At 39.0% G+C, this 25,281-nt stretch overlaps 1 protein-coding gene across 5 annotated transcripts in view; it reads right to left on the bottom strand.

Annotated features, from left to right (window-relative positions):
- RUNX1T1 (RUNX1 partner transcriptional co-repressor 1) overlaps positions 1–25,281 on the bottom strand; it is a 140,781-nt gene that overhangs the window by 27,690 nt on the left and 87,810 nt on the right. For all 5 annotated transcript variants that reach the window (XM_074944108.1, XM_074944107.1, XM_074944110.1 and 2 more), the window contains 4 exons: positions 22,393–22,574; positions 12,154–12,404; positions 9,932–10,017; positions 9,114–9,312 (listed from right to left, as the gene is read on the bottom strand). In XM_074944108.1, coding sequence (XP_074800209.1) covers positions 9,114–9,312; positions 9,932–10,017; positions 12,154–12,404; positions 22,393–22,574 — 718 coding nt within the window. The remainder of the gene's footprint in view (positions 1–9,113; positions 9,313–9,931; positions 10,018–12,153; positions 12,405–22,392; positions 22,575–25,281) is intronic.

Raw genomic sequence — 25,281 nt, 5'->3', positions numbered from 1 at the left:
TCTGGCCTAAAATTTAACATACAAAGCAAAGGAAAATGCTCTCTTTTTAAACAAACTTTCAAAACAACCCCAAAACCTTCCTTTAAACTATTTTTCAAAGTAATAAAGGAGTGTTTAAAAATAAGAAGAAAAGAAAAAGAACTTTAAGATGCTTTCTGTTGCCTGCATGACCAAAATGGAAATAATACTTGAATTTAAAGTAATTCAGTTTAGCAAACAACTAGTCTATAACAAAGTATAAGCATTTTTAAATGGTACTGGTAAGAGTAAAAAAAAAAAAAAATCTGATATTTGATTTTGAAAACCAGTAAGTGCACATGAATAGTTCTTCTGACAGAGTTTTCTCCTACACATGCCAATACGGTTTAAAGTTATTAGTAGACAATATTGTATATGGTTTAAAAGCAGTCTTTTGCAGACAGGCATTTATCGACTAGCATGTTGAGCCAGTAGTGTCTAAAGGGGTTGTTTTGTTTTTAACTTGCACACAAGTACATATAGTACTATATACGTAACAGTTTTCTATGAGACCTTTTTTAAAAAACTGCATTAAGAAAACAGACTTTATTTAACATTGCTGGTGTTACTACTGCATTGTTCAACTCATGCCACGTTCTTATCAGTTATCAGTCTGACTTTTAAGCATCCAGGTGAAGGTACTGCAGATTGCTTACCATCCCATAAGTGATGTACAACAGGGAAAGAGAACATATCTATAGACTATGGCAGGTTTCATAGTTTCACGTCCAGCAGATAGTAGAGAGTTCTCTTTACAGTTCTGTTCATCACTAAGGAAGGTGTGTGAATAAAATTTCACCAATTACAGCTGGATGGAACATTTTGAGATTTTGATAAAAAAGCTAAAATTTTAGTGAAAATTTTTGCAAAAATTACAATCCATCTTTTCAAGCAGCTCCAATCACCATGATACTGTAATTAAAAAAATCTCAGAACTGATTCTAAGAAAGCATATACATTTACTATACTCAGGGGAGTGAGACTCCACCAAGTTACTCATTTGCAGGATCAGCCTATTGATTATCATACACGTCAATGTTCTGTGACGATCTCCATCTTGTGCGCGTACAGTGACCACGAACTTTCTTATTGCTTACACCCTGCCTTCTCCACGGAAAATAAGTTCACTGGAAGTATTCCATTTGATTCAGGGGAGGAGGAGTAGGTGGCAGGGAGATCTCAGACTCACTAAATTTGAACATACTAAATTACTGGTACAAAGTCAGCATGTTTCTGGCTGATGGTACAAACAGAAGTGAACAATAGTTGTGGGATATTATCAGATACAGCAAAGGTATCTTGGGGAGCAAATGAAGAACCAATGGATCCTAAAACCACAAAACAAGTCTTCTCTTCTGTCCACTTTCCCCTCATTTGTTTGTCACACTCACTTGTGTTTTGTATTAAATTGGTTTGTCAGTTATTTGGGTCGGGTACCATGTATTCACAGAGAACCTAGCCCACTGGGAGTACAAGTCTGAATAGGCCCTTTGAGCACTACTGCACCATTAATACTACTAATAATGCAAATGAAAGAGGAATGTGGTATTAGGCTTTTAGGTACACAAGACTTTCAGGAAATGGAATTCAATGACATCAGTGACCAGGTTGCCAGCTAATTGTTAAAATTTCCAAATACAAAGATCAATCAAACTCACATGCAAACTGCAAGTCACTTACATAAAGAGATTTGTTGTAAGGAAGAATTAAACCAAGATCTTGTGAGAGAGACTGCCATAGCTCGGAGCAGGACACAAGGAAAAAAAAAGGAGCACTTATGATTGTAATAAGAAACACATTTCCAAATAAGAAAAAAATAATGAATGTAGATATGGTGAAGTCAGCTCTGATAGTTCCATGGAAAACAAGACACACGTCTACATGGAACTAAAGAACAGGAAGTGATTGAAGGACAGTAAAAAAGGGGGACATAAGATGAAGCCTCAAAAGAGTTGCTCATTAAAGACAAAACAAAATAAAAAACGTAGGGGACTTGAAAATCTGGCAAGAAACACAAAAAACTACTCACAAAAACCCAACAGCCCAGTCCTAAAATATTAGATATAAATCAAATTCAAAAAGTCATAAAGAAAAATAATGCATCATTGACAGAACTGCAGAAATCAGAAATCATACAAAAAGCTCCCTAACAAGCAAAGAGAGTGAAATTATCAGACAAATTTAAAGTGGGAAAGGATTTAAATGCCAGAAACAATACAGCGTTTGTTAGTTCGTACAAGATAATAATATAATTATGATGAATGGTGAGAGCAGGATGAGTTCACAATAGTGAACTTACTTAGACAACAATGAAGTAAACTAATGTTTGAGTATTTCTTGCTACCAGTGCAGTTCTAAGTGGATATTTGTACTCCTTAGAAAACGAAACCATTGTAACCAGTACTTGTGTGTGAACAGATGAAAATGAGGTAAGATAAAGGACATTATGAAAGCTAAGGAGGTCTTACAGTACTGTCCTTCAATATGAAATTTATCTCTTTGAGGAGAAAAAAGACACTGGCCTCCCATGAAGTCAAAGGAAAAGTTGGATTTCCTCACATGAACACCGATGGGGTAAAGATACAAAAACAAGAATGAGTTTTTCCTGGCACTCTACTGGATGGTAGGGATGGCTACAACTTACATTTCTTTGTAAAATATATGAAGAAAAGGAAGATTGCTTATGTTGCAACTTGGATGTTTTCTTTCATAAGAAGGGAAATAACCTCAAGAACTCAGCCTATTGTCATTGTGATGTAAGGTTTTCTTGTAACCACTGGTGTATTCACTTCTGGAGTTTAATCAACCATGACATCAGAAACAGTTCATAAATCACTGACAGCCAGCCAACCAGGTTCTGAAGTTCAGCAAGTACCACAAGCATTTTGTCAGCCATTAGAGGCTTTTGACTTTACAGAAACAAAAGCAATGTTGAAAGAGTAATACATTGAGATATTTTTTAAACAGCTGAAACAAATACAGAAGCTCAATAAGAAAAGTGACACTGAAACTAAAAGTTGGAAAAATAAAAGAGATATGCGTGGTATCACATGGTGATAAGGAAATTAAAAAAAAAAGGGTAGGAAGACTAAACCAAGGTAAAAGGTATCTTCAGATGATGAAAAAGGACAATCCATTTGAGAAAGAAGAAATGGAAAATGGATTGAATTTACAACAGCATGGACACACTTATCGTGTAATAAATACTGCAAGAGCTGCAATCAAAATAATGAAGAGATGAACACATCACCGTTGAAGGACCTATCTAATCTCATTTGGCTCAAGACAGCAATGACAGCACCAAATTTGGCCTTCCTTCTGCAGTGGATAGAATGAGCCTATGGTCACAATGAAAGCTATGACACACAAAGCATCAAAAGGATAAACATTTTACATCATCAAGTTATTGACTCTGTCTGAACTACGGAATATTTTTACATATATATTTTGCTTCATTCTGACCCTAAGAATAAACATACAGAGCTAGCAGCACATTGTTTCTATTGAGGCTTGCTGGCAAAGTCCAACAACCCCACTTCCTAAGAATACCGTGATTGACACCAGTCTCTAGTAGCTATAACCCTGGTTGTAATGTAGGTGAGGAAACAGACTCGGCTAATGGGTCCATTCTTCCTAATCCATGCTGGCAAACTGTAGTGAACATCATGAGTAATGCTGAAAAGGGCTTCAAGCTTCAGTGGTTACATACGACTGATATGGATGTAGAGATATGCCATAAAGACTAGACACTGGAATTCAGCCTCAGCTGCACGGGTTCCAATTCAAAACTGTCATTCCAGTGTAACGTTAATGGAGTTACACTGATGTAAAACTGGAGAAATGCAGTGGTGAATCAGACTTCAATTTTCCAGGCTCATTGGCTTGCACCATCTTCAACTTTACTTAAACATAGTTTTGAACTAGCATCATTCTTTAAAATGTTTATCATAACAATCCTTAAAGTATAAAGTTGTGGTCCTGGGGCACAGAATTAGTAACAATCTGGTTCAAAAACACAAGTACTAAATTAATAACTGAGCCAAAAAAGCGTATTTCCTACAGCATGCAGTAGCAGGGTCTATTTCTTCTTTTCTATCAATTATTATTTTGGCAAGCACCAGCATGGAACAGTATAAGGCATGGATAAAGATTATCCCTGCCTCAGAAGTTAGAATAGGAGATCCAAATTACAAACTAAACAATTTAGCAGCTCCAGTTCTCTGCAACAGCATACCACTTATTATGCTACAATCCAGCCCAAGCCTCCATTCCAGCTAGTGAATTAAAAGCACTAATAGCTGCAGTGATTGCCATTAAATCTTTACAATTTTGCCATTTCAAGCAACAAATGTACTCTAGCATTCACAGTATTCCTCCTAATTCTCACTGGGAATACTGTGCCATCATGGTAAACGTTAATTATTTGCAAATGGCAGTGGAAAGATTTCAGTGGTGACCACTATACAGGCATGGCAGCGGGTATGTCACTGCTAATGCAGAATAGGCTGAAGGAGCCAGTTTAGATAAAGTACAAACTAGTTTTGAATTTTAAATTTTTGTTTAATATACAGCTAATGTATGTGTTCTTAACAACTTCATACGTTCTGGTTTCAGCATGACCTAGCCCAAAACACGGAGACTCTTGTGAGATTTCAAACTCCATCTTGTAATATTTCCTTACAGATTTCCATCCCAAAGAAGTTTATACAAATTCAGGTAAACTTCACCTTGGAACCGTCTGAAGTTGCCTACATAGAAACATCTTCACTCAATAAGGTTACAGGTCTTATTTATAATTCACAAAGCCTTTATCATTAACTTATACCATTGTGTGTCTATTACAGAATACTTATTTATTGTTAGGAAGAAGAAGATCACAAACTTTTTGGAGTATATAATATTTAAATCCCTCAACAGAAGTGCATGAGTACATATGAACAATTATTCACTTGATAGACCACTACCAGTCCATCAAGTGAATAGTATACATAAGGTCTGTTTGAGTCATTGTTAAGATTTTTATTAATGTGTACTATTTAGCGCTAAAGGAAATGTACTTGTCTTATCTTAGTTGCACACATTTATGTACTTTTACTTGTACAGAATACTTAATTTTTAACCTATTACAAGAGTTTCTAGCAGTTTAAAGCCATTAACAATAAAGTAGCTGTAAATATGAAATGCAAGATTTTCAAATGTCTGATTTTCTAATTTTTTAAAATAAAAAATGGACTGTCAAACTGAACAAAAAAAAACTCATATAGAAGCCAGAGATTAAAAGGCGCATACATAAAAAAACAACACCTTTTTTTTAAGTTGTAGAGAGATTTTCAGGCTTCAAAGTGATCAGATTTTTCTTTAGCTGCTCCTGGACCAACACCATGGAAGCTAAATTTCAGCTCAGAGTCAATTTTTCATGACAGAACTATAAACCTAAAAAGTAGTTGTTCACAATGGTTACAGGGAAAACTGTTTTACTGTGGTGGTGCCATTTTAATCTTAAAGGAAAAGGTACAAAGACACAAACAGTGACACTTTTTTTTTTCCACATGACACTTTTTCCTTGCTACTGGAGATAACAAGCTGGTAATTTTTAAAGGATGAATTATCTCATTACAAAAAGTACAAAGGGGAATTATTGACTTTGAGAATCCACACACAAAAAAGCAATATTTATAGCTGATAGGGCCTTAATTAAAATTTTGGAGTAATTTTTTCACTTGCTTTCTCACCCTTCCCTCAAAAATAAAAAAAACAAAACACTGCCTTAGGGGTCACTAATTCTGTTTCCATGAAACTGCACTTTTAAAGTTCATATTTTGTTAACCTTCCAGAGAACTGTAGTCTACTCGGATACTTCCAGATTTAAGATAATGTAATTATTGTATTTCCTTTTAAAAAAAGGCAAGTATCTGGTGCTCTGAGTGTCAGATATATAAACATCTCTTGTCAGGGTCCTGCGATTGAAATGAATACTATATCATTGAAGCATTACAAATTACTGATCCATAAACATAGCAAAGTAATTTTTTTTAAACCAAGCTAACTGGAATGGATATATTTAAGTGAAATGGACTCAACTCCAGTCAGTTAAATCTTTATCCATCACAACTACAGAGGTAATTTGGGCATCAAATTCAATGGACTAGGTTATGCAATGTGGCTTTTTACACAAATAAACTTGCTTTCAGGCACATCCAATGTCAAGTATGTAAATAAATGATGATACACCATACATATCATCTAGTCCTGCGTATTTCTCTGCTCTTAAATTTTAACATGGAAACTGCAAACTTTGTCTTATGACTAAAAGTTTTACACTCTTACACACTTATCAGGATTCTCTAACAGTCAAGGATCAATCTGCTGTTTCAGTTTATTGGGGGATTATGAAGACACTACATCCTTCCCTATTTCACCTGCTAATTACATGCAAAATCTTCTTCCCAGCATAGCTCAAAACTTAACAGTTCTGCATTACAGGTTTGTTGGAGATGGGCTCCACAGGTCATGATTCAAACAGTTTCTTCCACACAAGGAGTAATTTCAGGGGCTTGCCAGCATGGTGGGCATTTTGGCTGTCACACTTATCTCTGGATTAGTCAGCTTCTTTCTTTAGATTCCCAACATGATTCATAGAAACCATTACCTGAAACAGTATTTCAGAGAAAGTTGTCCAAAGGAACTATACTGATGAACTAAGTCAGTGATGCCATTCCTGGTGATACCTCCTTCAGCTAACTGAAATTCATTTCTAGGAATTCTAATACCAAGACCCCATTGGCTAAAATGAGCCTCCTTCAAATTTCTTGTAACCAAGGGGCACTAAATACCAAAGTGGTTTACCATCGTAAGCATGTATTATCAGTATATGTTTTCTAGCTTCCTTCACCCATCACTGGTTTTTTGGTTCAGTGGCTGAACCAAAAAATATGTTTAGTTCTGAATGAAAACTGAAAAAAAAAAATCAGTTTCTCACCAAAACACAAAAACAAACAATTTTTTGGGGTTGATTTTACACAACACTTCCAAAACAAAACGGTGATTTGAAATGACATTTTGTTTAGAAAATATCATTTTGAAACAAAATTTTGAAACACTTAATTTTGAAAATGCTGGGAAAAACATCTGGGTTTTTTTCATCTGAAACAAATTGCCAAATTCAATCAGAATTCCCAAAACATTTTGGTGCCCTGAAAAAATGAATTTTTCAGTGAATTTACAATTTGCTGAAAAATTTTTGCCCAGCTCTGTGTACAACAATATTGCTCCCCATAGAGGAAGAGACAAAGAGGCACCATCAGCAATCTTCTTTCATCTCAACAGGCAGAAAGATGAGCAGAGGGAAAAAATGGCAACCTGGTATCAGTGGATCACAGATAACCACAAAATAAACATAGTGCGCTATCCTGATGTGCTGCAGTACATTGGCTGTGATAGTCTCTCAGTGTGTAATTATTCTGATCATAGCCACACATCATCCAATATTGATGAATTCTAAAAATGCATACATTGAAATGTGATTATTCTGCGGCTTTCTGGTACTTCCAATTGTTGACAAAGACAGACTCCTCCTGCTCTTTGAGTTTAAATTCTACTGATCTATATGGGGAGAGAGCTTGCCCTAGGAACACAGAGGGCTAGATTCACAAAGGGACTTAGTTGCCCAACTGCTACTTTAGTCACCTAAATCCCAGAATCAGGCATCACTGATATTTAGAAAACCTCTGCTTTGCTGCCACTGAACACTAGAGGCACTTAAACTCACTCAATGCCAATGTTTTTCTAGGAAAAGTTCTAAGCCTGCTTACCAGGTTGCGCCCCTGAGGGGAGCTCACCCAAAATGGCCAGGGAGAAGGGAGGCAGAAGAATCTGCCTCATAATTTTTAGCCCACTGGTTAGCGTACTCACCTGGGATGTGGGAGACACCTGGTTCAAGTCTCCCCTTTGTCTCAGGATGAGAAAAGATTTGAATAGGAATCTGCCACCCCTCTGGGGACTGTCCTAACCACGGGGCTAAGGGATATTCTGATGTGGGGTTCCCTCAATCTCTCCTGTTGAGGCTGTTCCACTTTGGATGAATAATTAAAGAGTCTTTGGGGCAGAGAGAGAGTGCAAGCATGAGAAGGATTCTGTAGACTGGTGGTTGGAGCACTCACCCAGGACGTGGGAGATCCAGGAACACCCTCTCCCAGGCTTCCTTTAAGAAACACCTTAGATGCCTGATTTTAGGAGAGTGTTCACCACTGAGAATCCCAGGCAGAGATAGGTGCCTCCCTCCAGCCCAGACGCAGGCACCGAATTCTCTGACATACCCCTTTCCTTGGCATCTCTCATTGGCTAGCTTAGGCTGCTCTTCACTCAATGTGGTGGCTTTTCTGAATTCCATTCTTAGGCACCAATCTCCCTCCATTGATTGTATAGGAAGCCTGAGGACTTACCTCAGGCTTTGTGAGTCCCAGAAATTTTCTAGGCGCCTAAAAGTAAGGTATTGTGATGCTGCGTGTCATAATGCTTAGAGTTCCTTTGTGTATCTAGCCCAGAGTCTGTGGAGAAGTCTGTTGGAAATTTCTCATCTGTGAACTTTCTTTCTCAAATTGAATATAAATACAGGTCAGAAGTTTCTGTATGAGTCTGTTTGCTAAGTACAGATATTTCTCAAGATGTGCTATTACATACAGTGGAATTCACTCCAACAAGTTCATTTTGATTTCTCTTGGTCTTTTAATAGTAACAGTCAAGAAGTACCTATCTTTTGGTTTAAATGATGAGGGTGGGGAATCAAACAGTGTTCATCTTATTACTTCACCAAATTCAAATTTGCATTCTGTCTCCCAGCTCCTCCACCTATGTACATTTGTGAATGGAAGGAAAACTGGTGATTATCACAAAAAGGGCTATCAGGAATTGAAATTTGCATTTAGTTCTTAATCTTCGATGAAAAGGAACATTTTATCGGTATTAAGAGAAAAAATAAATCAGAGGAACAAATATGAGCTTCAGCTGTAATAATTAAAAGGAAGAAGAAGTCAGGAACTGGGGCTTGGCTAATTTAGAGTGGGACCGATAATGGACTTTTGAAGAAAATACCGTACCTAATGGGACGGGATCTGGATTCACCGGACTCTGCTGTCTGGAATGGCTGCTGCTGCTACCACCTTTTTTTAAATCCTCTGCATCACTGTACCGCCGAATCCAGTAATTAAGCTCTTCACGGTCTGCTTCTTGACATCGCCGTAGTACAGTGAGAGATCGCCTTGTTTTTTCCACCATGTCCATGATGCAGTTTAACAGCTATTAGTAGGGGCCGGGGGAAGGGAGGAGCCAAAAGAACATTTGGTTATGATGTGCCATATCCCCACAGAAAACTCTGTGAATTTAAGTCATTTTCTTTACTTCAATTGCCAGGGTTTCAAGGGAGAAGGATTATCTCCCTGTTCTTTTAAATAAAAATAAGATATACTACTTCCTTTTGAACACAGTAATTCCCTCTTGCTTAAAACTGTATTTCCTAGTTATATATTCAAATCGTTCAATAGTTATAAGATCTAATAAACAGCAAAAACAAATAAAAATTCCATTTTCAGAGCATTGATAAAGTGAGGGAGTGGGAAGCATCCTGGAGCCAGTGTTCAATTCTGATCACCCAGTTTCCCATTGGCTGCTCCAATCAGCAGCTGGGATTTTAAAACAGGTATTTGGACCCAGAGTGCCAAAAGAAGCATCCAAATGGGGAACTAAGCACTATAATTTAGCCACCAATGTTTTCAAACTTGTTCTACAATATGGAAAATTAAAGAAAAATTAATATACTAAAATATGTAATGCCAATTACAATATTGTAACAGTTACTTTCTAAAGTCATGCTGGGTCCATTCAGACACATATACACACACACTAATTAATTTTTTACATGGTCAAGGTGTTTCCATTCTTCTGCCCATTCTCTGTCTGTTAGCCTGTGATCAATCATTTCTTCTTGTCGTGTGCCATGCAACCCTGCCAAAAGTGGAAAAGATATTTACATCAAAGGATTCATCTAGAAAAGCTCTTTTATTCTTTCATTATCTATCTATTGAGTCTTGGTATTTACAATGCTCATCCATAACATAAACCCACACAATTTTTGTATGAAAGTTTATGTATATAGACACATACTACGTACACACATGTACCATTTAAAGTTTATCAGTCTTTTCAGTGATATTAAAGCACAGATGTAAACAAAGGACTAGGAATCTTTAATGGTTATAGTATGCCCACTACCTAGGATAAACAAAAATTTCCCTTCCATAATGAAAAACAATCACTAAAGGCAGATACAGAGCAAGAGACTTATATAACATTTCACTGCATCAAAGTTCTGATGCTGCAAAGCGTTCCATGAACAAACACCTGTCGGCAATAATTCTCTGCTCAGACCGCTTGTAGGATTGGGCACAAAATAAATCATGGGTACCTCACTAATGTTACAATAGATGCAGAAATTATTAATATCTTCGGGTGCAAAGGCAGCCCTGTAGAGATTGCTTCGCCATACACATAATATCAAACAAGGTTACAATGTGAAAATCATTAGTAGCTTTTGTCCTACTCTTTGTTTAAATTACTTTATTTTCCACACATTTTAAAACGTGTAATTTGCTGTTGATTTTTCTTCTTTTTTATGTAGGCTAGGGTTTGGATCAGTGTATTAAAATTTAAAAATTAGTCTCAACATGAAAGACATAGGGAAGGATGGGAGTTTTATGTCAGATATTGAGCAACTAATCCAAGTTCTAAAATTAAGAAATTCTCATGCTGGTAAAGTACATTAAAATGAAAATCTTAAACTGTAAAATGTATTAACAGAATAAATCTTTGTTGATATTAGGCTTAATATTATTGAGAAGCAGCAGGAAAAAAAAACTGATGCTTAGAAGATTTGGTCCAAGTTCTCAATAGGTTTGCGTATTATCAGATTGTTTTTTAAGTTAAAAAAACCCTCCGATCTTTGGATTAGTAGAAAAGAAAAAACTCTCAAGAATTGACGTAACAATTGTATCATTTACTATATGAAATTCCCAAGCCACCTACACTGCAAAAAAAAGTTAAATGGTTAAATATTGCCTTTTTATATCATACTTTCTTAACACAGAGGACTGAAAAAATATAAACAGTATGCACAGACCAAATGTAAGATGACTAAATGCAATGATTACTACAGTGTCAATACAGATTCATTAAAGGTTCATCTCATCATATATACTTAAATAACCATAGAAAATTCTAAGTAAAGATTTATGTGCATAAAGAGCAAGTTCCAAGTATACAGTGAGTTGACAATAAATGCTACCTTATTTGATCTTAATAGGTCCCAATGTATTGCCCACAGTTTGAATTCATACATTTCAGCCAAAGAGACAGCTTAGACTAACTTGAGAGATCTTTCACTCAAAGTTTTAAGCCTCTACCCCCCACCCTTAAGGTCTCTGTAAATGCTGCTTATTTATTCTTTTAAACAAATCCTGAATAAAAAGCACTTCTGTGTATGTTTTGCTTTAGAGTGGGGCATGCAAATTCAAGCATAACAAAATCATGGTGACCTGAGGAGTGCTTTAGGCACAGTCCTGAGCAGAGCGTGGTGTGAGAGCTACACCACAGGTAAGGATGGTCCCAGGGGGCATTGTGCCTCAGAGACATTATTCTGGGGGCAATTCCTTTTATTACTCTCTTGCTCCATGCAATAGTTATTTATCTCTGGCCTATATCAGCAATAAATTAAGACACTCCATCTGCTAGTTTAGCTATGTTGGTCGTCATATGTGTGGGATACAGGGAAAGACAAGACCCCGTTCCCCTGACCATCTGTTCCAGAGTCCATGTTGTCCACACAGGTGTGAAAGACGTGCTTCTTACTCATCCTTACTCTCCTGTGTGGGTGTGTAATTAAAGTCACAATCTAGTCCAATACAGTAAAGCTATTATAAATATTAACTGCATTAGGATCATAGATCTATCAGCAGAGGGCAATGTGAGGGCAATACAGTTCTCAACCAGAAAAAAAATTATCACTGAAGAACAGAGTTTAATTATAAGAAAGAAAAGAAAGAAAGAAAGAATCCAGGAAGTACACAGTTTCTCATTGTCCCTTACCCATAGGTCTGTTTCTGTCCCTGAGGTCCCTGTGGTTGGGGTGTCTGTATGAGTCCCTGTAGTGGTGGGCAATGGCCATATCATCCAAACGATAATGCTGAGGTGGAGGTGGGGTGGGGTGAGGCAGACCATTGGGCTGGTAAGATAAGCCATTATTTGGACTGTACCGCTGGCCTGGGCTAATAGTGCAGGGCCGCTTGCTTGGATGCTCTGAGTGCAAAGGCTCTCTGTCAAAGCCGTTTTCTTTGGTTCTGAAAAATAAAGTACAGGAACTTTCCGTCACAATTTGAACAGGGCAGGCTATTGTTCAGATACGCACAGTTAAGAACTGCCATTTGTGCTCCATGACTTTGGGGGTGAGGGTGGGGGAACATTTCATAAAGCAGTTTAATCAATCAAAATTTATAAGGCTACATGTGCTCACTATAAACATCTCTGTCATAGCCTAAGAAACACTGGTAGAATAATACTCCCTATAGAACTTAAAAATACTCCTTATAAACATAAAAATGAAAACAATAATCACTGAGATTAAGCTTTGAACATGTGGGTACAGTACAGACTGTAATGTATTCATGTGTTAAGCAAGTGGCTAAGCAATTTTTATTTTTAATAAAAGCAAAAGAAATCACCATTCTTAGTCAAGTCCAATTTGATGGAAAAAATACCATACACTGGTGGAGATACCCTGCCTTCGTTGTTGCACGCAGAGATCTGGGGAAATCTGCAGCTTAAGAAATGTTTTCCTCCAAAGGGCAGCACATGGCCCTTAGGCTATATGTCTTAGCATGCTGAATCTTTGCTCTCAGTAATGCTAGGCTGATTTCCCACCAGGGAATTAAACAATATGATCACAGCAGGTTTCAAAGACACATTTAGAGTGTGAGGAAAGAATCATTCTTGGTGATAAGAGATGTTTTCCTTGAGAGAGGAGAGGTTACCTACCTTGTGCAGTAACTGTAGTTCTGTGAGATGTGTGGCTCTATGGGTGCTACTCTTCAGATCCACATTTGCCCCAGGTATCTTCAGTTGGAGATTTTAGGTAACTGTGCCCATTTGGCCAATGCATGTGCTCAACTCCAGATCATGCACTGCACTTGGCTATATAGAGCTGCATAGGTGAGCCACCCTCAGTTTCTTCTCTACTGCAAAGCTCCATAGCCAAGAACTCCGAAGGAGGGCGGGTAGTGGAGCACCCACAGGGACACACATCTTGGAGAATACAGTTACCGCACAAGGTGCATAACCTCTCCTTTTTTCTTTGGGTAGTGCCCTTATAGGTACTCCACTTCGGGTGACTGCTAAGCAGTACGCTCCAAGAAGGCAGAGGCTTCGGAGTCAAGTCCAAAACTGTCAATAGTACAGTATAACCAAGCACAGCATCAGGAGTCATGAATTACTGCATAATGTACAGAAAAGATGAGTATGGAGGTCCAAGTTCCAGCTCTACATATTTCAGCAATGGGAACATTCTTAAGAAAGACTACTGAAGTAGAAAACAATCACATTGAATGGGCTAGTACTCTAAAAGGAAGTTGGAGATCATGCTACTGATAAAAGGTAAAGCACAGATATCCATCTATCACAGCAGGGATGCATCTGTTATTACTACTGTTGGAGATGGTTGAGCGAAGAGGATTTCTGTACAAACACTGCTTGGAATTAGTCCCTCTGCTCTGGTGGTAGATGCTCAATAAATGAACTGAACTTTTAGTCATCGGTGTGATTATATTTTGGATCAACACCTGATAGTTGATTATTATAAAATGCAGAGTCACCTCATTGTCATCTTGGCCCCCTGATGGTACCAAAGATCTTCCTGAGATGGAACCCTTAGATTCTTTTGGTTCACTGGTGCTCACAGTACCTGAGGAACCTGCACCTCGTGAATACCAAGTCAGGAACCGGCGGGCACCTAAATAGTTGTCTCAATCAGCCACCAGGGTTTCTTTGAGGTAGATTCCCTAACTGGGGAACCTGAGCTCTGTTTCCTAGAGTCTTTTTTGAGGGGATTCTTGAGTTTTCTTTTTAGTAGCTCTTAGAGAAGTGTTGTGCTGAAGTGGTTGAGATGGTCAACTTGCTCGGAGACTGACGTATGGGGCTGGAGATGCTCTGGCCTGGGTCAGAAGCTGGATGGAGGGAATCCTCCATCACAAGGAAGCACAATTTAACCTCCTGGTTCTTTCTGGCTCTTGATTTTAAGGCCAGACAAAAAATTCATTTTGGGGAGGATGTGTGACTCCTCAAGCAGTGGACACACTGGGAGTGTCAACTGTTCACCAGGAGAGCCTCCTGGCACAAAAGGCAACATTTAAAACTAGGAGAGCCAGCATACCCTCCCCACAAGGTAAAGTTCTCTGCAGAAAACTCTGCAGAAAAATTGAAAGGATGATAGTCCTTACAACATTTTTTTTAAACTACAGCTAACTACTACTGCTAAATAAACTAAGTGAAACTATGAAAGAAACTGCAGTTGAGGTAAGATCAACTCAGACACTGCTGAGGCTCTGTCTCATGCCAAGGCACTTGCGAAAGAATGGAGGGCAGTTCACCTGTGCAGCACTACATAGCCATGGTGCAGTACACAAGGCAGAGTAGAGCTCATGAGCAGGCCGAACAGGCACTGCTACCTAAACTCTCTGATCAAACTCGTATGGGGTATACATGCCTCTGAAGTACAGCACCCATAGGACACTACTCAAAGCAGAAGCTAGATTTTTGTGCCCTCACAGCAGCTTTGATCAAAAACCCTGTGCATGCTGTTGATCTAAAGAGAAGACTGGTTAGGCCACAGTCTTATGGCAGCCTTCAACGGTTCCCACTCCATTCCTCTTAACAGATGGCGCTTTCACAGTGAGGTCATTTAGAAGAGTTAGTGATGGGCCAGAAAACTAGCCATAAAGAAACAAACTCAATTTGAGTCTATAATCAAATATTTCAAAATAAAGTGCACACAGTCCACCTGCAATCACACCATAAGCTAATATATATGAACCTAACAGTGAATGCCTGTTGACATCCTCAGGAAAAAACAGAGGTAAGTTGTTTCTATTCTGCCCAGAGACCATACTGCAAATGAAGAATGACTTTCCTTTCTCTACTATTACAGCCCAAGTTGATCATAATAACAACTCTCTCTTGATTAACTTAACCTTTCTGGTTTTTGTGAAAGTAAGAACTCATGTAGTATAGTGGGATCCACAGTGAACTAATTTCCAGTTTAACTGTGCATATAGCTAAGTGAAGGGAAGTTGCTTAAATGGCTTCCAACTCCTCTTGTATTGGAGCTCCACTTCACTCTAGTTCTCAAACTGTGGGGTGCATGCACCAGGGGAGGTGCCATTTACAGTTTTTTCCCCCTGGTGGCTCAGGGTTTCTGGCTGAGCTATAGCTGATGCTGTAACTGATGCTAGATGTCACTGTTGGTCGCCTCAGCTGCTAGGATCAGACTGCAGTTTTGGCTGCCTGCAACAAAGGCCTTTGCAGGGTTTGCTGGCTCCTCCAGAGAGAGGTTGCCAGGCTAGCCTGCACCCTGCCTGTGCACAGCAGGAATGTAGCAGGGAGGTGGCTCAGTGGCAGCAGCTGGCTGCATCTTTTATTCTCCTAAGTGTGGGGATGAAGGACAGGGACCCAGGAGAACATGCACCCTTCCTCTCCAGCCAACTATACTCTCTCTCATGCACTGCTTAATAGCAGGCAAGAACAGGCAGGCAAGAACAGCCTGCTGGAGAGGGAGCTGGGCAGGGGACAAGGACGGCATCTTGGGGCGGGAGAGAGAGCAGCACAGTGGATTGAGCCCATTGCAGCGAAGAGGTGGGTCAGGTATCAAGGCCCTCTGGAGTGTGGGTTAAGGGGAATCTCCATTTCAAGTGCTGTGGCAGTTAGCAACAGGAAATGAAGAGATGGGTTTTGCTAAAGCTTGTTGCTGGGAATAAAGATAGGCTTTCCAGAGACTCCATACACAAGCACTAGAGTCCACTGCAATTGCAGGGGTGAAGAGAGGCCCCAATTACCCCTCTCATAGCAAAAGGGAGAGGATCTTTTGCCAGGTACTTTAGGGCATCTGTTATAATGAGTATTTTTGAGCAAGGAAGTAAACAGTTAAAATTACTGTATACTATGTTCTAGAAAGCCAAATGATAAGAAATGGGATGGGACTGAGATGTGACCCCCCTGAGTGCCAAGGTCACTATATGTTTAATTGCTGTCAGTGTAATTCATGCTGGTAAACGCCAATGGATAGCAAAACTTTTTGACTGTTCTCCAAGAATGCACCTACATATTTTACATTTGGCTGCATGCAGAACCTCAGACCTGCAACTACTCAAATCCAACCATGAAATTTTAATCTTCAAGTACACATTTGCATGAAAGTATGCAGATTTTTGTATGCACAAATCAAACTATGAATGCATTTTGTTCTTGAATATCAAGGTTAGAATGATAACCTCTAACAAAGATTAAAAAGTCAGATACTGTAGAGGTCCTGGTTTTTTTTCTACAGCTGCCTTTATGTATGTCTCAGTGTACATAAAAAAAACCTCCAAGATCTGAGGGCAAGGAGGAGAGAGCCCAGTTTCAGAGAATGAGGTTTTTTAACTGTAGACGTTCATGCTGAAGGATGTTTGGCATTTGGACTCCTTCTTTATTGAGATTAAGGGCTGCCCAGTTACAACTGGGATTGACTGTTACTTCTCATGAAGAATTGCTGAAGGCATACAATCAAATATACAGTAAGAATCTTTAGTTTCAAACAACTGCATTCCTGAGCAGGAAATCAAACAGCACACGACTTCCATGGCTGGCAAATTAACTTTAGCGTTTGATACAAAATATTAAATGCAATTTATGATAATAATATTATTGAGGTCCGTGAATAGGAGTTGGGATGGAGAATGTTCATCCTTCATTTCTGCAAGATGCTTTGGTTTAAACTAATATTTACATGTAGAAGATTGATGACTGAATGAGTGATAATAATCTACCTATCTAATGGAAAAAAATCTCTTTCGTGCCTATATGTATCAAATGATTTTGCCAATAAGATAATATTGTATGCACAGCACAGATCAACATATAAATATCATGTGTATATTTACTTCTCACATAGAACCATCATACTAAGGAAGGGCTTCATGTCACAACTCAGGCAATTAATTTAAGAACCTGTAAGATATTGCTCAAAGAAGACTCCTAAACTGTTCACATTGGTTGCAAGGCTTGTGGTCCAATGAGGTACTGAGCATCTTCCACTCCCATTAACTGAGATGGCAGAAATAGGCCCTCAATTCCTGGCAGTGCCCAACCTAACCTGTGTGTCCCTGACACAGTCAATATCAACCTTCTCACAAGGGGGCATCACCTCTAGAGGGCATTTCTCCAAACTGCTCTCTCAAAGTCCACAAAACTGTCATGACCGCTCTCACCAATGAAAGTCTTAACTGTTAGTCTCTCCTTCCTCCCCTCCCCCAGACATGTATCAGATATTGCTGGCATACATTTTCCCACTTAGAATTATTTTTATCAGTCTTTTTTCCTAATAATTCTTTACATGCACTTGATGTGTCTGTCAAATGTACAGCTACTAGGTGACATGCTTCTATACTGCACAATAACAGTCTTTTAGGGCAGCCTCAACACAGGATAAATTTCTTTGTAAACAGCAGCAAATTTACATAGTTAATTTATTTAAAATTATGTAGAGGTTTAAGGCAAAGCATTCATTCACAAAAAAAAGTTGTTAGTCCAACTTTTTTAGCCTTATGACAGCAGGATATAAGCCCAAAAAGTTGTAAACAAGACAAAGTAAACACTTTGTTCATGACATGTCATGAACAAATTATCAAAATGTGTTGTCTCCTCAGGTGTCAGCTTTTTCTCTCTTTCAGTGACTGATTGCTCCCAGTGTTATTACAGAAACAGATTGATCTTTTTAATGAGCTAGTTTAATAGACTCCAAAATCTCACCGTGGCTGCTCAGCCATGTCAGACCATATGCACCAAGAAAACATTCAGTAAAACACTACGCTCTGCTGTCACATTGCTCTATAAAACCTCACATACAGTAGATATGCATATGCAGAAAAATAACTAAAGATGGAAAATGCATATGCAAACAAGATGCTGAAATTATAAAAGGAAAAAATGTTATTGTAACTGGATATATTTTCTTGGTTATACTAAACCCCCCAAGACATACAAGTTTGCATATACACAATAAACGCTCCCTCTCTATTTTTCTTCCTAATTCTGTATTTCACCTCTACTGGAGTCAGAGTTAGAGCATACAAGCATACTTGGATGTATGTTGTATGTAACCACACTAGTACCAATTTTGGAAGGGAGTGGACGAGAAGAGGAAACATGTGTAAGACCATATCCAACTGACTTCAGCAAGAGCAACGAGCACATATCAGGATTCAGAATCTGGTCCAATGTTCTTAGTTTCCCTGGAAAGAAGCTGCCTTTTATCTTCATATACCCTGGTATGTACATTGTTGGCAGAGTGATAGTGACAGTTACACCTATTGTTAAGATACCTAACATTTTTGACATATTTTTATATATGAAGATTTAAACAAACAGTACACACATCCTCACGTGTTTCTCCTACCCCCAGATAAAGAATATTTAAAAATTCAATATTTAATAAGTTATGGAGCAAGGGGAGTCATTGGTTTCACCACTCATGTAGCTCTGCTGCCATTTTCTAGCTCTGAGGAAGGATTTATCTGGTTGATTCACTTGTATTATCAAATCTCAAATGATGCAGACTTCTGTTCAATAGATTTAAGACTCTTCTACACAGGATTCTCTCACTTTACTGTTTGGTGCGAGTACCGTTATTACTAGGGTCACATGACAACTCCCCTGGGTTGGATTCAGTTGAAACTGTTGCCTGTTTCTTCTGTTCAGAGTTCCTTGACCATGCAAGATCTCTGGGTGCAACTACGTCCACTAAGTTGTTCAATATTACCAAAACAGCGTCTTCTTTATGAAGCTGAGGGTGGCATTCCAATAAAGTAGAAAGTGTTTTTAGACCTTTTAAATTTGTAGTCATCCAGTCATCCTTTAGAAGGATCATTCAGGGTAAAAATGTACTTCTAAATTCAGCATGACTCTGATCTGTTGACTCATTAACAGGAGAGTTAGGATTACGCCAAGGACTGTGTAAGGGGTTGCCTTATAGCTCAGCAAAGCTAGTATGAAGTCTTTTGATAGCAGAATTCTCTCAGCAACCTGCACTGCTCTCTCCACCAGTTCATTCCCTTGCGGACAGTGAGGGCTTAAAATTAATGTATGTGACATTGTACCTATCATAAAAGTTTAGAAATCAGCACTGGGAAACTGTGGCTCAATGTGAGTGGCTATTGGTTCTGAAATGCCAGAAAGAGCCGAAAGTTAAAAGATATCTTCTTTTGACCTGTTCTCATATGAGTCAAATGAGAAGTAGAATTTCTGCCAAGAAAATTAGTCAAGGGGTACCATGTAGGTATGATCCTTGTTAGGCAGGTTTAGTGCTATTTACTCCACCCATCCAAGACCTAATGGGTAGTGTACTGTGGATATGAGAGATTTTTAAAGTTGTGTCTATTATTCAAGCATCACATGATTCCACCTTGTATTCTAGGTCGTGCCCTATGATGGACTACCACACTGACATTTGGACTCACTCCCATCATTTTGTGAGACCTTCTTTTCCCAACATGTATCATTTCCAATATGTTATACTGCAAAGACTGAGTGACTATGATATAACTGCCACAGGTAATTGGATTTTCAGCTTTGGTGATGTCCCCTCTCTTTGCAACAGTCACATGTTGGATGTGGGGCTCCTGATAATTAACCAGGCCACCTATCTTGGATACCTTTTGCTGCTGTCTGTTAACACTTGTGGCTATTTCAGTTTGTTTGAATTTGTGCAGGAGGTGTAGCAAAGAAATGCCACTCAAAAATTGCACCCACATAATCATCTTCAGCCTCTGGAGAATTTTGGTGCCCAATAGGACTTCTCAAAAAGGTGTCATCCAGCTTGTCATAAATATAAAGGGAAGGGTAAACCCCTTTAAAATCCCTCCTGGCCAGAGGAAAAATCCTCTCACCTGTAAAGGGTTAAGAAGCTAAAGGTAACCTCGCTGGCACCTGACCAAAATGACCAATGAGGAGACAAGATACTTTCAAAAGCTGGGAGGAGGGAGAAAAACAAAGGGTCTGTGTCTGTCTGTGTGATGCTTTTGCCGGGGACAGAACAGGAATGGAGTCTTAGACCTTAGTAAGTAATCTAGGTAGGTTTCAGAGTAATCTAGTAAGTAATCTAGGTAGGTATGTGTAATCTAGTAAGTAATCTAGGTAGGTATGTGTTAGATTATGATTTCTTTAAACGGCTGAGAAAATAGCTGTGCTGAATAGAATGAATATTCCTGTCTGTGTGTCTTTTTTGTAACTTAAGGTTTTGCCCAGAGGGATTCTCTATGTTTTGAATCTAATTACCTTGTAAGGTATTTACCATCCTGATTTTACAGAGGTGATTCTTTTTTTACTTCTATTAAAAGTCTTCTTGTAAGGAAACTGAATGCTTTTTCATTGTTCTAAGATCCAAGAGTTTGGGTCTGTGGTCACCTATGCAAATTGGTGAGGATTTTTACCAAACCTTCCCCAGGAAGTGGGGTGCAAGGGTTGGGAGGATTTTTGGGGGGAAAGACGTTTCCAAACTACGTTTTCTCAGGAACCCAGATAAAGTTTGGTGGCGGCAGTGGAAGTCCAAGGGCAAAGGGTAAAATAGTTTGTACCTTGGGGAAGTTTTAACCTAAGCTGGTAAAAGTAAGCTTAGGAGGTTTTCATGCAGGTCCCCACATCTGTACCCTAGAGTTCAGAGTGGGGAAGGAAACTTGACACAGCTCAAAGGATTTCCCTGGCACATATTTTGCAATAGGTTAATATCTCAAATGAATGAGCATTCCCTGCCATCTAATGGGAACCTTATCTAGAGCTTTACTGTTTGTGAGTGGCATGAGTAGATTGAGGAATCACTAACTTGACATTTTCAAGACCTGGCACATATTCTGTGAACCTCTCACATTTATGTATGCTCAAATATCTGCTATTTTATTTTAGTCTAGCAGCCTCACTTGCCTTCAGACCTTGTTTTTCTTATGTTATGTTCTTTCACTGACTGCCCATAAACTAAAATGTCACCCACAAAACTTTGCACTCTCTCTAGCCAAACTAGTGAAACTAGCCAAAATCCACTATTTGGATCTAATGGAGAGACTATTTATGCAGATTCAGAAAGAACTCAACATCTGACACTATTTAATTGGACAATAGTTTAAAAAAATCAAGAGTCACTTTCTTCTAACAGTGAATAAGGAACTTTATTGGAATAAGGGAAAACAATAATGTCCCTTGTCCCTTAAGCTACTCTGTGATTCTTTGTGTTTCTCCACTGGGCTTCCGCCTAGAATCATCCCTAGCCCCACACTGCCCCTGGCTTCCTTCTACAGATTTAAAGAAACAGTAAATATATTCTTACATATCTGCTATGCAAAATCTAACAATTGAATAAGGAATTAAAGATCTGATGGCATTCTGAAGCAGTCTCTTTGTTCCTGTATTTATCAGGATATCATCAGACTCCCGGATGTGCATGTAGCACTACAGCTCAGTAACCTGCTATATGTAGTTCTCTAGTATTTCCACAATACAACTGTATTTCATATTTGGGAATTGCATGTAGACGTGATAATCACATTTGTATTCAAGAAAGTCAGTACTGTAATTATAGTCCCCAGTATGGGTGCCTATCCAACTTCCCATATTTAATATTTCCTCAGACAAAAACCCAAATACAAACAGATTCGCATATAGAGTGGGAACGATCTGCTAATCACTTTAAGCTGCATACAGACATTATGCACCAAATGGTTAGTGATAGTGCTGTGAACAGTTCTGTATTATTCCCAATTACATATGGCCAAATTCTGCCCTAAGGCTTCTCCTGTGCATGCAATAGAGGTCCATTGTTTAGAGTCAATGGGAACATTTCATATGGGTTCAAGTAAAATTTGCCCATTATTTAGCTGTAACTGAAAAAAAATAATCTTGGAAAACTCAGCACAAATTTTGTAGAATGAAATGGAGCATCCCACACCACTCTAATTGTAATAGACATCAGCATGTTAGCTTTACATCCCAAAGCATGTTTACAATTGCAGAGTATTAGCACTCTGGCCTTCTGACCTGTCTGGAGTTCGCCTCTTCCCGTTTTCGTTCACATCGAGAAGCAGCTCTGAGGAGTCAACAGGTGAGGTGGTGCTGGCATCCAGAAGCAGCTGTTCATGCTGAGCGAGGTACTGGGCGGGGTTCTGCTTGGCCAGCCTTGCACAGTGCAGGAGCTCCCGCTGCAGCAGGGGCAGATTGGCCTGTAAGAGTGTTTCAGAAATTAAGGGAGCAGCTGAACGGCTCTCAGGCAGTTTCACAAAGATGAAATAGCAAAATTAGAAATCAATTAAAAGCCCACTCTGGGATGAGTCTATTTTGTTCATCTTGAATTATATTTATTTTAGTTAGCCGTGTTAAACCACATAGCCTCATTAGAGATTTGAGTCACGGCTGAAATACATGTGTGGGCACTCATGAGAGTGGAAGAGTTTATTTGCTGAAGCATAAAACAAAACGGAAAATGCTATAAGAAAATAAAACAATTTTCACGTCCAAATCTTTAAAGGGTGGCAAGAGCACAGCACTAGCTCACTTTATCTCCTTTCTTGTTATTATACAATATTTGTGTTTCTATTCAGCTGTTGTCTTTACATGCATCTCCCCTACGTAAATTTAATATTCAGATTGCAAAGTACTAACTTTCATTTTTTCTTGACTTAAGAATGAACATCCAGCTCTAAATTGGCACATGTTTATGCATTAGCTACAGTATTTAGTTATGTTATCACATACTACAGAAGTTATCAAATACTACACATTTTTCCCTACACTCTCAAATACACATACAATCTTAAAACAAGTGAACAGATTATTAAAGATTTTAGAGTAATGTAAGTGTGCAAGAGACAAAGTTAGATACATGTTGTTCAACCTCACTTTCTCATGACTTTTAAACAATTAACTACTGCTATAAAAGTTCATTTTTTAAATGGAAAAGTATTTTTAAATCATAGAATAATAGGACTGGAAGGGACCTCGAGAGGTCATCTAGTCCAGTCCCCTTTACTCGTGGCAGGACTAAGTATTATCTAGACCATCCCTGACAGGTGTTCGTCTAACCTGCTCTTAAAAATCTCCAATGATGGAGATTCCACAATCTCCATAGGCAATTTATTCCAGTGGTTAACCACCCTGACAGTTAGGAAGTTTTTCCTAACGTCCAACCTAAACCTCCCTTGCTGCTATTTAAGCCCATTGCCTCTTGTCCTATGCTCAGCGGTTAAGAAGAACAGTTTTTCTCCCTCTTCCTATAACAACCTTTTATGGACTTGAAAACTGTTATCATGTCCCCTCTCAGTCTTCTCTTTTCCAGACTAAACAAACCCAATTTTTTAAATATTCCCTCATAGATCATGTTTTCTAGACTTTTAATAATTTTTGTTGCTCTTCTCTGGATTTTCTCCAATTTGTCCATATCTTTCTTGAAATGTGGTGCCCCAAACTGGACAGAATACTCCAGTTGAGGCCTAATCAGCGCAGAGTAGGGCAGAAGAATTACTTCTCGTCTTGCTTACAACACTCCTGCTAATACATCCCAGAATGATGTTCACTTTTTTTGCAACAGTGTTACACTGTTGACTCATATTTATCTTGTGATCCACTATGACCCGCAAATCCCTTTCCACAGTACTCCTTCCTAGGCAGTCATTTCCCATTTTGTATGTTTGCAACTGACTGTTCCTTCCTAAGTAGAGTACTTTGCATTTGTCCTTATTGAATATCATCCTATTTACTTCAGATCATTACTCCAGTTTGTCCAGATCATTTTGAATTATAATCCTATCCTCCAAACCACTTGGAACCTCTCCCAGCTTGGTATTGTTTGCAAACTCAAAATGGCTGAGAAGGATTTGCTCCATCTTTAAAAGAAATTAACCTTTTGAGATAGACCAAGCATGGAGCACTTCAGCCCAAAATGTTCTGGAAAGTTTCAGACACATGAGAAAGAGGTTATAAGAGAAAATGCTTTGCCACCTTAGTTAAATCAAATGACACCAGGCACCAATTATCAGTTGCTGGTGATCAAAAGATGTACTATGTACCAAACAAATAGATATGGACCATCATCACAATTCTTGCTACAGCCTTTCTGTATTTAAAAAAAAATAACATTCTTCCCAGGGACTAACGGTCCATTTACACACAAGAAGAACCAAAAGCGGCAGTAAGTCTCAGAGCTCAGGTCAACTGACGTGGGCATGTAGGCTTGGTCTATGGAGCTAAAAACAGCAGTGTAGACATTCGAGCTCAGGCTGGAGCCTGGGCTCTGAGACCCTCCAACCTGGCAGGCTACTCTGCTATTTTTAGCCTTGCAACGGGAGCCTGAGTCAGCTGACCCAGGCTCTGAGACGCGGTGCTGTGGGTTAATGTTTTGCTGTAGACATACACTTAGAAGCATAATTTGCTATTGGAAAAAAACAGCCAGTGCTACCACTTAGTCTACAGGCCCTCAAGGGAGTTTGAAAGACATTGCTGTGGAACTTTAGAACTCTAAAAGTTCATAGAACCTTTTCAACATTGTATTTTGTGAAAGAGAACAAAGCATTAGCCTATCTATATTCATTATTAATAAGATGCCTACCATCTAGTACAGGGGTCCCCAACGCAGTGCCCGCGGGCGCCATGGCACCCACCAGGGCATTTTTGTGCACCCGCAGGACACCCCGTAGGACACCCCGCCGCCAAAATACCGCTGAGAAGTGTTGCTGTTTCTCGGCGGCATTTCGGCGGTGACAGTTCTTCCCGCTGCTGCTTCTCTGCGGCGGCATTTCGGTGGCAGGGTGTTTGGCGCCTGCCACAGTCTTCTGGGAATAGCAATATGCTATTCCCACAAGAATGGTTGGGGACCACTGATCTAGTAGATGTCATTCCAATTTTGCTGGCAGTGGCAACCACCACAACTGGGAT

Source organism: Natator depressus, chromosome 2 (genome assembly GCF_965152275.1).
Source record: "Natator depressus isolate rNatDep1 chromosome 2, rNatDep2.hap1, whole genome shotgun sequence".
Taxonomy (NCBI): Eukaryota; Metazoa; Chordata; order Testudines; family Cheloniidae; genus Natator; species Natator depressus.
Note: the sequence above shows the minus strand (reverse complement) of the source record. Positions and strands in the feature narration are given on the sequence as shown.